Genomic DNA, 13,468 nt, shown 5'->3' on the forward strand with positions numbered 1-13,468 from the left:
AATGGGAATGGGAAGTGGAATTAAAATGGTTGGCCACTGGGAGATCCCGCTTGCTCTGGCGGACAGAGCATAAATGCTCAGCGAAGCAGTCTCTTAATCTACATCAGGTCTCACCGATATACAAGAGGTCACATTGGGAGTGCCTCACCTGGAAGGACTGTTTGGGGCCCTGAATGGTAGTGAGGGAAGAGGTGTAGGGGCAGATGAAGCACTTGTTCTGCTTGCAAGGATAAGTGCCAGGTGGCAGATCAGTGGGGAAGAACGAATGAACAGGTGAGTTGCACAGGAAGCAATCCCTGCAGAAAGCTGAAAGTGGGGGGAAGGAAAAGTGATGTTTGGTGGTGGGATCCAGTTGGAGGTGGCGGAAGTTTCGAAGAATTATGTGCTGGACCTGGAGGCTGTTGGGGTGGTATATGAGGACAAGAGGGACCCTATCCCTGGTAGCGTGGCAGGAGGATGAGGTAAGAGCAGATGTGTGTGAAATGGAAGAGATGCAGTTGAGGGCAGTGCTGATGGTAGAGGAAGGGAAGCCTGTTTTTTGAAAAATGAGGACATCTCCTTCATTCTAGAATGAAAAGCCTCATCCTGAGAGCATATGCACCAGAGAGGGAGGAATTGAGAGAAGGGGATGGTGTTTTTACAGGAAGCAGGGGTGGGACAAGGTACAGTCCAGGTAGCTGTGAGAGTCCATTGGTTTATAATAGACATTGGTGGATAAGCTGCCTCCGGAGATAGAGACAGCAAGATTGAGAAAAGGAAGGGAAGTGTCGGAAATGGACCAGGTGAATTTGAGGGTAGGTGGAAGTTGGAGGCAAAGTGGATGAAATCAATGAGTTCAGCACAGGTGCAAGAAGCAGCACCAATGCAGTCATTGATGTAGCGTAATGTAGGGAAAGTGTGGGATGGTCACCAGTGTAGGCTTGCAATATGGACTGTTCCATGTAGCCGATAAACAGGCAGATATAGCTGTGACTCATGTGAGTGCGCATTGCTACCTTTTTTGTTTGAAGGAAGTGGGAGGACCCAAAGGAGAAATTATTTACAGTGAGGACAAGTTCACTAGGAGGAGGAGAGTGGTGGTGGAAGGGAATTGATTGGATCTGGTGTCCAGAAAGAAACAGCGAGCTTTGAGGTCTTCTTGGTAAGGGACGGAGGTGTATTACTATAGGACATCCATATAAGAAATTAGAAGATGGGGGCCAAGGAACCTGAAATCCTTGAAAAGATCAAGAATGTGTGAGGTGTCACAGATGTAGGTGGAAAGGGACTGAACCGGGGGTGGCGGGGTGGGGGGGTGATAAAACAGTGTTGAAGTATGCAGATACAAGTTCAGTGGGGCAGGAACAAGCTGAAATAGTGGGTCTACCTGGACAAGCAGGTTTGTGGATTTTGGGTAGGAGGTAGAAAAGGGGGGTGCAGGTTGTGGGAACTATGAGGTTGGTGGCAGTGAATGGGAGATCCCAAGAGTCAATAAGGTTGGTGATGGTGTGGGAGACAATGGCCTGGTGTTTCTTAGTGGAGTCCTGTTCAAGGGGTAAGTAAGAGGAGGTGTCAGAGAGTTGGCACTGGACCTCAGCAAAGTAGAGGTCAGTTCACCAGACTACTACAGCACCTCCCTTACCTGCGGGTTTGATGATGAGGTTAGGATTAGTGCAGAGGGAGAGGAGAGCCCAGTGTTCGGAAGCAGTAAGGTTGGAATAGGAGGGAGGAGTGTTAAAGTCTAGATGGTTAATGGCCCATTGGCAGTTGGCAATGAAATGCTCCAGAACAGACAGAGGACCTGGGCAGGGTGTCCAGGAAGAGGAACAGGGTTGAAGACAGGAGACAGGTGGGGAGTCCTTGCCAAAGAAATAGGCTCAGAGATGGAGGCGGTGGAGGAAGAGCTCAGCATCATGGTGGGCACAGAATGCACTGACCCTTCATCGGGACTGGAAAGGAAGGGGGAAGAAACTAGAATAAGAAGGTGGAGGAGGGGAAGGAGTCCAAACTAGAAGATGATAGGTAAAGCCAGGTGGGTGGGGGAAAGGTGATCAAGTAAGAAGCTAGGAGGTGATAGGTGGAAGAGGTGAAGGGCTGGAGAAGAAGAAATCTGATAGGAGAGGAGATATCCACCATCAATGACATCTCAAACATCTCAGGACATGTCCTCTTCTCATTACTACCATCAGTGAGAAGGTACGGAGCCTGAAGCCATGCATTCAATGCTTTAGGAACAGTTTCTTTCCCACCATCATCAGAGTTCTGAAAGGACAATAAATCCATTAACACTACTTCAGTATTTTTCTTGTTTTTTTTTGCACTGCTCACTCTCCCCATTGCTTGTTGATGCCAGATCAGCAGGAATATTCAAAGAACATCAAGGAATTGAGGGCTATGGGGCACTGAAAATAAGAGTTGAAATCTGAAGTAAAGGAATTGTTTGTTATCATATTAAATGGCAGTTAGGTTTGGGATCCAAGTGGCTTTCTCTTGTTCCTATTTTCTTTTCTTGTTATATTCTCAAATGAGTCAAGCAATTAACACGTGACCAATAAGGATAATTCTGAAGATTTGGAATAGAGACTCATTGTGCCAATACAAATGTTGCAAACTACAATGAAGAAAGTCCTTTATTTGCAAGAACCTAACTTTTACATAGATCAGCTGCTATTTAGTCTGACAGGAAAGGCTCATGACAAAGCACTTCATAATTTTTTATCAGCTTCTAAGCCAAAGTTGCAGCAGAAGACTAAAGTCTTGGTTCATGTTTGTGATTGTACTTACTCTGCTTGTGTGCTCCAGATAAGCAACAATACTACCCTCAAGTTGAGCTTTTCGTTCAAATTCCTGATTTTTCATTTCTTCGGCAGTATCCAGGAATGCTTGAAAGATATTTAAGACATATATGGCCATTTAGAATATGAAATACAAACAAAATTATGCCCTCTGATCCATGTGCTATTTTCCTGCAATCTTCATCTTCCTAGGGTTAAAAAGGACAGAAATAGGCTCTTTGGCTGAATTCATCGCATTTACTTGTATTTGGCCATTATCCCTCTAAACCTTCCCTTTCAATGTACCTGTCTAAATATATAATAGACTCAGTAATTGTACCTACCTCTACCTCCCGGCTGCTCATTCCACTTAGCAACTACTCTCCATGTAGGGAAAAACTTACCTCTCAGTTCTCTTGTAAATCTTTTCCCTCTCACCTTATACCCATGCTCTCCATTTTACAGTCTACTACTCTGGGGTGGTGGGGGTGGGGAAGACTGTGACTATTTTACCCATGCCCCTTTATAATTTTATAAACCTCGGTAAGGTCACCTTTCAGCCTCCTTCACTTCAAAGAAAAGAGCCTTAGCCTACTGTATTCAACTCCTCCAATTCCAGCAACATCCTTGTGAATCTTTCCCTACTCTCCCTAGCTTAATCACATCTTCTCAATGCTGTTTTGCTCAACTGCATTATGACACCTCAACTCGTGTATTCATTGCTACTGTGGAAGCAAGTAAGCTATACTCCTTGAAGTCATTTAGGTGAAACTGTTTATTGGTGAAGGAATGACTGGCAAGTGAAAAGCCTCTAAAATATGTTATCAGGAGCCTAGTGACTGTATGTTTCTGTAAGCAAAGAAAAGATGAAATATGAAGGAAAGCTAGCTAACAATATAAAAGGGGATACCAAAAGTTTTTTTCAAAGTAAAAGACATTTAAAGAGTAACAGAGAAGCGAGAGTGGATATTGGACTACTGGAATATGATGTTGTAGAACAGGGGTCCCCAACCTTTTTTGCACCGCGGACCGGTTTAATATCGACAATATTCTTGCGGACCGGCCGACCGGGGGCCGGGGGGGGGGGGTGGTGTTCAAGTAGGGTTAAACTCACCTCAACATGTCTTTTACAGTTAGGGTTGCCAACTTTTTCACTCCCAAGTAAGGGACAAAAGTAGCAGTCACATCCCAGGACACTTGACCCCAGGAAAGACTACCATGACCATGAAGCCTTGCGTGGGCACCTGTGTGCGCATGCACGTACGTGCCGATTTTTTTCCACAGATCAGTTTTGCCTTCATCTTCCCGACTACACTGTACATACATTATTTCTACTTTATATAGGCTGTGTATTTATCATATCCTTCCTGCTTTTACTCTATGTTAGCGTTATTTTTGGTTTTATGTGTTATTTGGTATGATTTGGCAGGTTATTTTTTGGGGTTGGGAACGCTCAAAAATTTTTCCCATATAAGTTAATGGTAATTGCTTCTTTGCTTCACACCATTTCGGCACAAAAGGTTTCATAGGAACGCTCTACCTAAGCGGGGGAAATACGGGACAAGGGCAGTCTCGTATGGGACAAACCAATTTAGCCCAATATACGGGATGTCCCGGCAAATACGGGACAGTTGGCAACCCTATGTTCAAGTTCAACAGGGCGTGACAGGGAATGAGGAAAGGTGCAGCTGACTCACATCGTTTCCTCGCGGCCCGGTAGCACATGCTTGCGGCCCGGTACCGGTCCGCGGCCTGGTGGCTGGGGACTGCTGCTGTAGAAGTAGTAATGGGAATCGAAGAAATGGTGGGCAAACTCAACAAGTACTTTGCATCAGCCTTCACATGCCACCCCAGCTATGCCGGACAAACCTGATTAACCCTAACCCAGTCATGGGACAATTTATAATGACCAATTAACCTACCAGGTACGTCTTTGGACTGTCGCTGTAAACCAGAGGAGCTGGAGAACACCCCGAGCTGTAATAGCAGCGGGCTAACCGCTATGCTACCCATTCTAAAGAGAGGATGATGCAACCAGGGCTAATAAGACAGCATAAAAGCAAAAGAGAGAATGTATAACATAGCAAAGATTAGTGGGAATTTAGAGGATTGGGAAGCTTTTAAATACCAAGATAAGGCAGCTTGGAATTTAAAAGCTCAACCCTATCACTCTGGTTCGCATCCTCCTGCCAAATTAGTTTAGACTCTCCCCAACAGCTCTAGCAAAACTGACTGCAAGGATATTGATACCCATCAAGTTCGGGTGGAACCCATGGCTTTTGCAGAGGTCATACATTCCACAGAAATAATCCCAATGATCTAGGTATCTGAAACACTGCCCCTTGCATCAATTTCTCAGCTATGCATTCATCTGCCAAATCACCCTATTCTTACCCTCATTGGCGCATGGCATAGGCAGCAATCCAGAGTTTATCATCCTGGAGCTCCTGCTTTTCAGCGTTCTACCTAACACCTTATATTCCCTCTTCTCTACCTCCTCCTTTTTCCTACTAATGTTGTTGGTACCAATACATACTATTACCCTCAACCTTTAGAATGGTGTGGACTTGATCTGAAATATCCTTGACCCCGGCACCTGGAAGGTAATATACATTCTGATCTTCTCTTTCATGTCCACAGAATCTCCTGTCTGCTCCTCTGACTATGGAATCACTACTGTTCTACTCTTCTCTTCACCCCCCCTCCACCCTTCTGAACCATAGAGTCAGATTCAGTACCAGAGACCTGATTGCTGCAGATTTCCAGGGTAAGTCTTCTGCCCCAACAGTATCCAAAGCGGTATATTTATTATAGAGGGGAACAGCCACCCGGGTACCTTATACTGGCTCTCTACTTCTATAGCTCCTGTAGCTCCTATCTATCACCTCCTCATTCTGCTGTATGAGCCAGTCATTGAACTGCAATGATTGCAGCCTGCCGGCTACTAATATATTTATTTATTTTATTGAGCTACAGCACGAGTAGCTCCTTTTGGCTCTTCAAGCCACGCCGCCCAGCAATCCCTAATTTAACCCTAGCCTAATCACGGGACAATTTAGAATGAAGAATTAACCTACCAACCCGTATGTCTTTGGACTGTGGGAAGAAAGCGGAACACCCATGCTAAATCCATACAGTCACAGGAAGAACATACAAACTCTTTACGGGTAGCAGCAGGAACTGAACTTAGGTCACTAGTACTTTAAAGCATTGAACTAACAACTACTATATATAGTAGACAGGTTACAGAAAATCCCAAGATATTCTACAGCAATAGTAAGAGTCTAGGGATGGCTCAGAAGAAAATAGGATTCCTTAAAGATGAGCATGGTCTTCTATGGGTGAGATTTTCAGTTTGTACTGCGGAGAAATTGATGAAGGCTAAAAAACAAAAGTAGGGGAAATGTGTGATGAAGTCTTAGAATGCATGCAAATTACCAGAGAGGGTGTATTGGTGGCCTTAAAACACATTAAAGAGGATAAATCCTCATGGCCAGAATGAACGCACGATTGGACAGTGTGGAAAGCTAGAGAAGAAAATGGAGACCCATGCAAAGTTATTTGCTTCACTTTAGCCACAGGTGAAGTGCCAGAAGACTAGTGGGTAGCTAATATTGTGTCACTATTAAGAAGAGCAGCAAAGGAAAGCAACGGGACTGTAGGCCAGTGAATCATAGTCATAGTCATGGAACACTACAGAACAGAAGTAGGCTTTTTGGCCCATCTAGTCTACATCAGCCTGGTCTTCTGCCTAGTCCCATCTACCTGGACCTGTACAATAGCCCTCCATAACCCTCACTCATGTACCTATCCCAACTTCTCTTAAATATTTCAATTGAACCTGCATCTACTGCTGGCAGTTCATTCTATACTTCCACCACGCTCTGAGTGAAGAAGGTATCCCTCAGGTTCCTCTTAAATATTTCACCTTTCACCTTAGACCTCTAGTTCTCATCTCACCAACCTGTGGGCAGAAAAGCTACATATGTTCACCCGATCTATACCCCTTATAATTTTGTATGGGTCTCCAATCTCTACAGCTCATGTTTCAGTATTACTCATTAGTTATTTAATTATTTATTTGTAGTTTATCTTCATTTGCATATTGCTTGTTTGTCATTCTTTGCGTGTAGTTTTTCATTGATTCTATTGTATTTCTGTTCGACTGTGAACACCTGCAAGAAAATAAATAGCAAGGTAGTATATGATGACATATGTATGTACTTTGATAGTAATTTTACTTTGAACTTCAAAACAATTTAAACTAGCGTTCTGGTTGGTACAGACATCATGGGATGAAGGGCCTGTTCTTGTGGTGTACTGTTCCACCGGTGATGCCATTTATCCTTTCAATCCCATACCATTGTTTTCCTCCTTGAACTATTCTCTTTCACAGGACCTTGCTCTCATGCAGCACTACTTCACACGACTAATCTACTTCCTACCTGATTATCAATAATTTAAAGTAGCCACTTAATCTATCCACTAACATACTTTTGGGATATGGGGGATGAGAAAATTGAACATAGAACTGTGGTGAAATGAGTCATTCAAAGTGGGAAATGAGAAGGGATGCAGAAGTGACATACAACATACTGCTTTCTGTGGCAAAAGCAATACTGAAAGGCCGAGATAGAGTGTATGTGGAGAGGATGTTTCCCATAGTAAGGGTGGGGGTGGGGTCCGGGACCAGAGGGCAAAGCCCTCTGAATAGAGGGACGACCCTTTACAACAGAGATTCCTTTAGGTATTATGTGCTGAATCTGTGGAATTCATTGACACACAGACAGCTGTGGAAACCAAGCTTGTGATGGGGAGCACTTGGTAAACGCACTCCTTACACGGGCACATTCCAACACACACAAACATTGCCATGTCATTCTGCTGTCATGTTGAGTGTACGCTTTCCCTGGTACATTCCCATAATGGATCGTAAATCGAGCTGATGCATTTGGGTTGGCTTTATGGCTGAATATTCCATATCTTTAGTAATGGGGATGTGTAAATGTCTATATGTTGTTTGTACACTGTATTTATTGTAGATACTTCAGTTTATTTTTGTAATATGATTGTAATTACATTGTGCAGTGCATCATTTCCTAATTCATGTGAAGTCTTAAGTTAACTTTGTTGTTAATTAAAAATAGTATGTCCTATTGCCTACAGAACAGAGCTCTTCACCCTTAGTAAGGGAGAGAGCTAGGGGCTGAGAGGAGTCCATACTGGATAAAGATAAGTACAGAGCTATTATTGTGTTTACTTGTCTATATCACTTTGTAAATATTAGCATTTTTTTTTCATTATTTTCACTAATTTTTGTAGGTTTGATTTTTGACACATCTAATAAACAGACTCGCACTAAAGTGCTAAGTGACTCCAGCCAGTTTTCCTTTGGTCATAACCCATGTGCTTAACATGTGGTGGCAGTGGTGGGATTGCAGTCCCACGTCAGGAAACCCCCTGAGTTTAAAAGTAAAGCAGATGCCTGGGAAACAGCGGAGACTTCAGAGGAAGAAGAACAGCCCAGGGCCAAAACTGTTCAGAGACTTTTTGCCTACCAAGCAGATGAGAGATGATGCTTTTAGAATGGAACTCCAAAGCCTGCAGAAGGGTCTCAAAATGCCTTCTTATCAACAAGGTGATGATATTGGGAGCTACTCCTCAGGCTTGAGATGATGGCCTGGATATGGCGATGGCCAGAGGAGGAGTGGGCCTAACAGCTAGTGCCACTATTGACAGGTAAATCTCTAGAAGCTTACATTGCAATGGATGAAGAGAGGTTCAACAACTATTCTGACCTGATGGAGGTGCTGCTGGGACAAAATCTGATATCTCAGCAGAAACCTATCACCAACACTTCCTTTCCAGTACTCTACCACCAGAGGAGTCACCCACTGAGATGCATCATCGCCTAATGGATTCGACCAGAGAAGTCCAAGGAGGAGAATGATGGGGCCATTGTTCTGGAACAGCAGCTGTGGACTCTTCTTCCAGACACCAGACCAAGGGTCTGAGAGCATGAGCCAGAAGATGCACTCACTGTGACTGGGCTTGCCCTGCAGTACCTCAATAACAGCAAGGGGGCACCAACACGGCCATCATTCCGAAGCAATAGACTCGAACCCTCTGAGGGACTCTCAGGGTAACTTAAGGAATTGGAGAAACGAGGCAACAGAACCATTAATAGTTTCTTCTAAGACTTTTATTTGCTACCATTGTCAGCAGCCAGGTCAGAAGTCCAAATTGTCAGGGTATGTTCTATGTACCAATAGAGGGAGAATGTGATGATGATGTTAATGACTGTAATGACTGTGAGTAAGGTAATGGATAACAAGCAGAATGTAAGGAGAAAGAGCCAATGTTTATAATAATCAAAGTTAATGGAAAACCTAGTAAAGCTTTTTTTTACAATCTGGGAGCCTACGGTCATTAATCAAGAAAAATTATGCCCCTGCCTTTGGTGTTGACTACTGTCACCAAACACCTGTCCAGTGTGTCCAAATGAGCCACTGGCAAAACTCACTATTGAGCTGGATGACTGCAAGTACTTGAGGAAAGTGGTGGTGCTGGAGAAAGAACCAGTTGACACGATTCTGGGGAGAGATTTGCCTGTGTTACATGAGTGACGAGTAATGGAAATAGCCAATCACATCCACCTGTTAATCCAAGAGTAGCCAGTGCTGTTTCTCATTTTGTGATGACTTGTGCTAAAAACCAAAGCAATAGCTCAGTGAGTTACAATCTCTGCCTGACTCTGATTCTTGTCTGTGTGATAGAGGAAACAAAAGGCCTAAAACGTCACACCGGCAATGGCACCTCGAGAAATATGATGGTTCTCTTGCCTCTGTGATTATTTGTACAGATGATGTGCTCATTGATGATGGCTCAGAAAGGGTCGTGGGGGCCTGGAAAGAGCTAGTGAAGGGTCACCTCCCCCATCTTGATGACTGACAATCAGAGGAGCCGCAGAGGGTGTTTACTGATTTTTCACAGCTGTTCCAGCAGAGACCAGGGTTGACAAAGGTCCTAATACATTCCATCAGGACCAGGTGAGACCAGAGTTCAGAACGGTGACACTGCTACAGAGTGCCAGAATGACTTGTGGGCCCCTGAAGGATAAGATTTGGACCATGCTAGAGCTGGGAGTCACCGATTCTTCAAATAGTAAGTGGAGCAGTCCTTTCGTTATCGTTGCCAAGAAGGATGGCACCCTGAGGCATTGATTTCTGGAAGCTGAATGCCATTTCTTTTCTTAATGCTGATCCTATGCACTGCATTGATGATCTACTAGAGAGGCTTGGGCAGGCAAATTACAATAAGCACTCTGGATTTTTGTAAAGGCTACTGGCAGGTTCCCCTGGATGACCAAACAAAATGCCTCTGCACAATTCTGGTTCTGTTTCATTTCACTGTGGCTCCAAGGCTGAGAGAACTACAGTGAGGCCTACCGAGGTAATGTGGTTCTCTATAGCCAGACATGGTCAGAGCACCTGGATCATCTGCACAGGGTCTTTGGGAATATTCATACTGCCAGTCTTACCCTCAATCTACAAAAATTTGAGTGCGCAAAAAGGAAACCAGATACCTTGGCTACCAACTGGGACATGAAGAGGTTCGAGCACTGGTGGACAAAGTGGAAGCAATCCGCAACAGTTCTCAGTCTCCCACCAAGAAGGAAGTGAAGTTCTTCCCTGGTCTGGTAGGGTGGTATCGCAGATTCATTCCCCAATTCGTCACTCTGGCACCACTGACTAATCTTACTGGAAAGTTTGTAAGCAACCCAGTGACATGGGCAAGTGCGTGTGAAGATGCTTTTCAAGCCCTTAAAGCCCACATGTGTTCTTCACCTGTCCTTTAGATCCCAGACTTTGACAAATGGTTCCTTGTCCAGGTGGATGCCTCAGGAGTGAGCTTTGGAGCAGAGCTGGAGAAGAGCAATCTGTCCTTCACTTGAGCCGAAAACTCCTCCCAAGGGATATTCCACCATTGAAAAGGAATATTTGGCTACTAAGTGTACCCTTGACAGACTCCGGTACTAACTCCTTGGCAGGGAGTTTGACTTTTACACAGACCACAGAGCGTTGGCATGGATTCAGACAATGAAGGACTGTAATGCCAGACTGGTACCTGGAGCTCCAACTCTTCAAATTCTGTGTCCACCATAAAAAAGGTTAAGGAAATATTACTGCAGACTATCTGCCTCAGCTGCTGAGCATCACTGCCGCAGGAGAGGAAGGTAGTAATGATATGGAGCACTCCTTACACACGCCCATTCACACACACACAAACATTGCCTTCTCATTCTGTTGCCACTGCGCTGAGAGTACGCACTTCAATGTCTTCCCTGGTATATTCTCATAATGGGTCCTGAACTGAGCTGATGCAATTGGGTTGGCTTTATGGTGCCTCTCTCACCATACACAGCAGAATATTCCAGCTATTTAGTAATAGGGATGTGTAAATGTCTATAAGTTGTTTATAAGCTGTATTTAATGTAGATACTTCTGTTTATTTTGTATTAAGAATGCAATACCATCCTTACACATCTGGAGAAGAAGGATGCTCATGTGAGAATGCTGTTCTTGGACTAAAGTTCAGCATTCAACACTATAATTCCATCCAGGCTCGACAGGAAGCTCAGAGACGTAGGCCTTGACCCTGCCTTGTGCAGCTGGATCCTAGATTTCCTGTCAGATCGCCAGCAGGTGGTAAGAGTGGGCTCCCTCACCTCCACCCTTCTGACTCTCACATAGGAGTCTCTCAGGGCTGTGTACTGTCCCCTCCTTTACTCCCTGTATACCCATGTCTGTGTTGCCACCCACAACTCTAATCTGCTAATTAAATTTGCTGATGACAACACATTGACTGGCCTGATCTCAAACTATACAGGAAAGAAGTCATTTCTCTGACACAGTGGTGTCAAGAAAACAACCTCTCCCTCAATGTCGCAAAAACAAAGGAGCTGGTTGTGGATTACAGGAGGAACGGAGATGGGCTAACCCCTACTGACATCAATGAGGTTGAGAGGATAAATAGCTTTAAGTTCCTCGGCATCCACATCACTGAGGACCTCATGTAGTTTGTGCACACCAGCTGTGTGGTGAAAAAGGCACAACAGCGCCCCTTTCACCTCAGACAGTTGAGGAAGTTTGGTATGGGCCCCCAAACACTAAGAACTTTCTACAGGGGCACAATTGAGAGCATCCTGACTGGCTGAATCACTGCCTGGTATGGGAACCGCACCTCCCTTGATCGCAGGATTCTGCAGAGGGTGGTGTGGACAGCCCAGCGCAACTCTAGTTGTGAACTTCCCATGATTCAGGACATTTACAAAGACAGGTGTGCGAAAAGGGCCCGAAGGATCATTGGGGACCCTAGTCACTCCAACCATGGTCTATTGCAGTTACTACCATCCAGGAAACAGTACTGCAGCATAAAAGTCAGGACAGCTTCTTCCACCAGGCCATCAGACTGATTAACTCACACTGACTTGAGTGTACTTCTATGTTACATTGACTGTTCTTTTATCATAAATTACTATGATTGCACATCGAAAATTTAGACGGAGACATAACGTAAAGATTTTTACTCCCTCATGTATGTGAAGGATGTTAGAAATAAAGTCAATTTGATTCAATTAGTTACAAACGTACATTGTGGAGTGTATCATTTCCTAATTAACATGTAGACTCAAGTTATCTTTATTGATAATTAAAGATGGTATATCCTAGTGTCTGAAAAAAAGCTCTTCACCTTCAGTAACGGAGAGAGATAGGAGCTGCAAGGAGTCTGCAGTAGACAAGAATAAGTTTGGAGCTATTATTGTGTTTACCTGGAGATATCACTTTGTAAATATTGGCATTTTTATTTAGACCACGAGATATAGGAACAGAATTAGGCCACCCGGGCCCATTCATTCTGCTCTGCCATTTCATGATGGATGGTCCAATTTTCCTCTCAGCCCCAATTGCCTGCCTTCTCCCCGTATCCCTTCATGCCTTGACCAATCAAGTATCTATTTTCTGCCTTAAATATACATAAAGACTTGACCTCTGCAGCCACCCATGGCAATGAATTCCACAGACCAACTACACTCTGGCTAAAGAAATTCCTTTCCATCTCCATTCTAAAAGGACGCCCCTCTATTCTCAGGCTGTGTTCTCTGGTCTTAGACTCTCCCACCATAGGAAACATCCTCTCCACATCCACTCTATCAAGGCCTTTCATCATTCGATAGGTTTCACCATCCTTGAAGACCGTGTTTGAGATCTGGAGCAGCAGCTGGATGACCTTTGGCTTGTAAAGGAGGGTGAGGAGATAATTAATTGGAGTTACAGGGAAGTAGTCACCCCTAAGTTGCAGAAGGCGAGTAGCTGGGTGACTGTCAGGAGAAGGAATAGGACAGTGAGTAAACAGTTAGCACAGAGCACCCCTGTGGCCATTACCCTCAATAATAAATATCCCATTTTGGATACTGTTGTGGGGGATGACCTCCCAAGGCAATGCCAATGGAGACCACGTTACTGGCGCTGAGCATGGGTCCATTGTGAAGAAGGGAAAGAGGGAGAAGAGGGGAGCAATAGTGATAGGGGACTCAATGGTCAGAGGAACAGACAGGAGTTTCTGTGAACAGGACACCAGGATAGTATGTTGCCTCTCAGATGTCAGGGTAAGGGTCGTCTCAGAATGAGTCCACAGCATTTTGGAGGAGGGGT

General features: G+C 44.4%; 1 protein-coding gene across 1 annotated transcript in view; it reads right to left on the reverse strand.

Moving 5' to 3' along the window:
* ift74 (intraflagellar transport 74) overlaps positions 1-13,468 on the reverse strand; it is a 243,963-nt gene that overhangs the window by 63,757 nt on the left and 166,738 nt on the right. Inside the window, exon 14 of the mRNA XM_072258230.1 lies at positions 2,764-2,861. Coding sequence (XP_072114331.1) covers positions 2,764-2,861 — 98 coding nt within the window. The remainder of the gene's footprint in view (positions 1-2,763; positions 2,862-13,468) is intronic.

Source organism: Mobula birostris, chromosome 5 (assembly GCF_030028105.1).
Source record: "Mobula birostris isolate sMobBir1 chromosome 5, sMobBir1.hap1, whole genome shotgun sequence".
NCBI classification, from domain to species: domain Eukaryota; kingdom Metazoa; phylum Chordata; class Chondrichthyes; order Myliobatiformes; family Myliobatidae; genus Mobula; species Mobula birostris.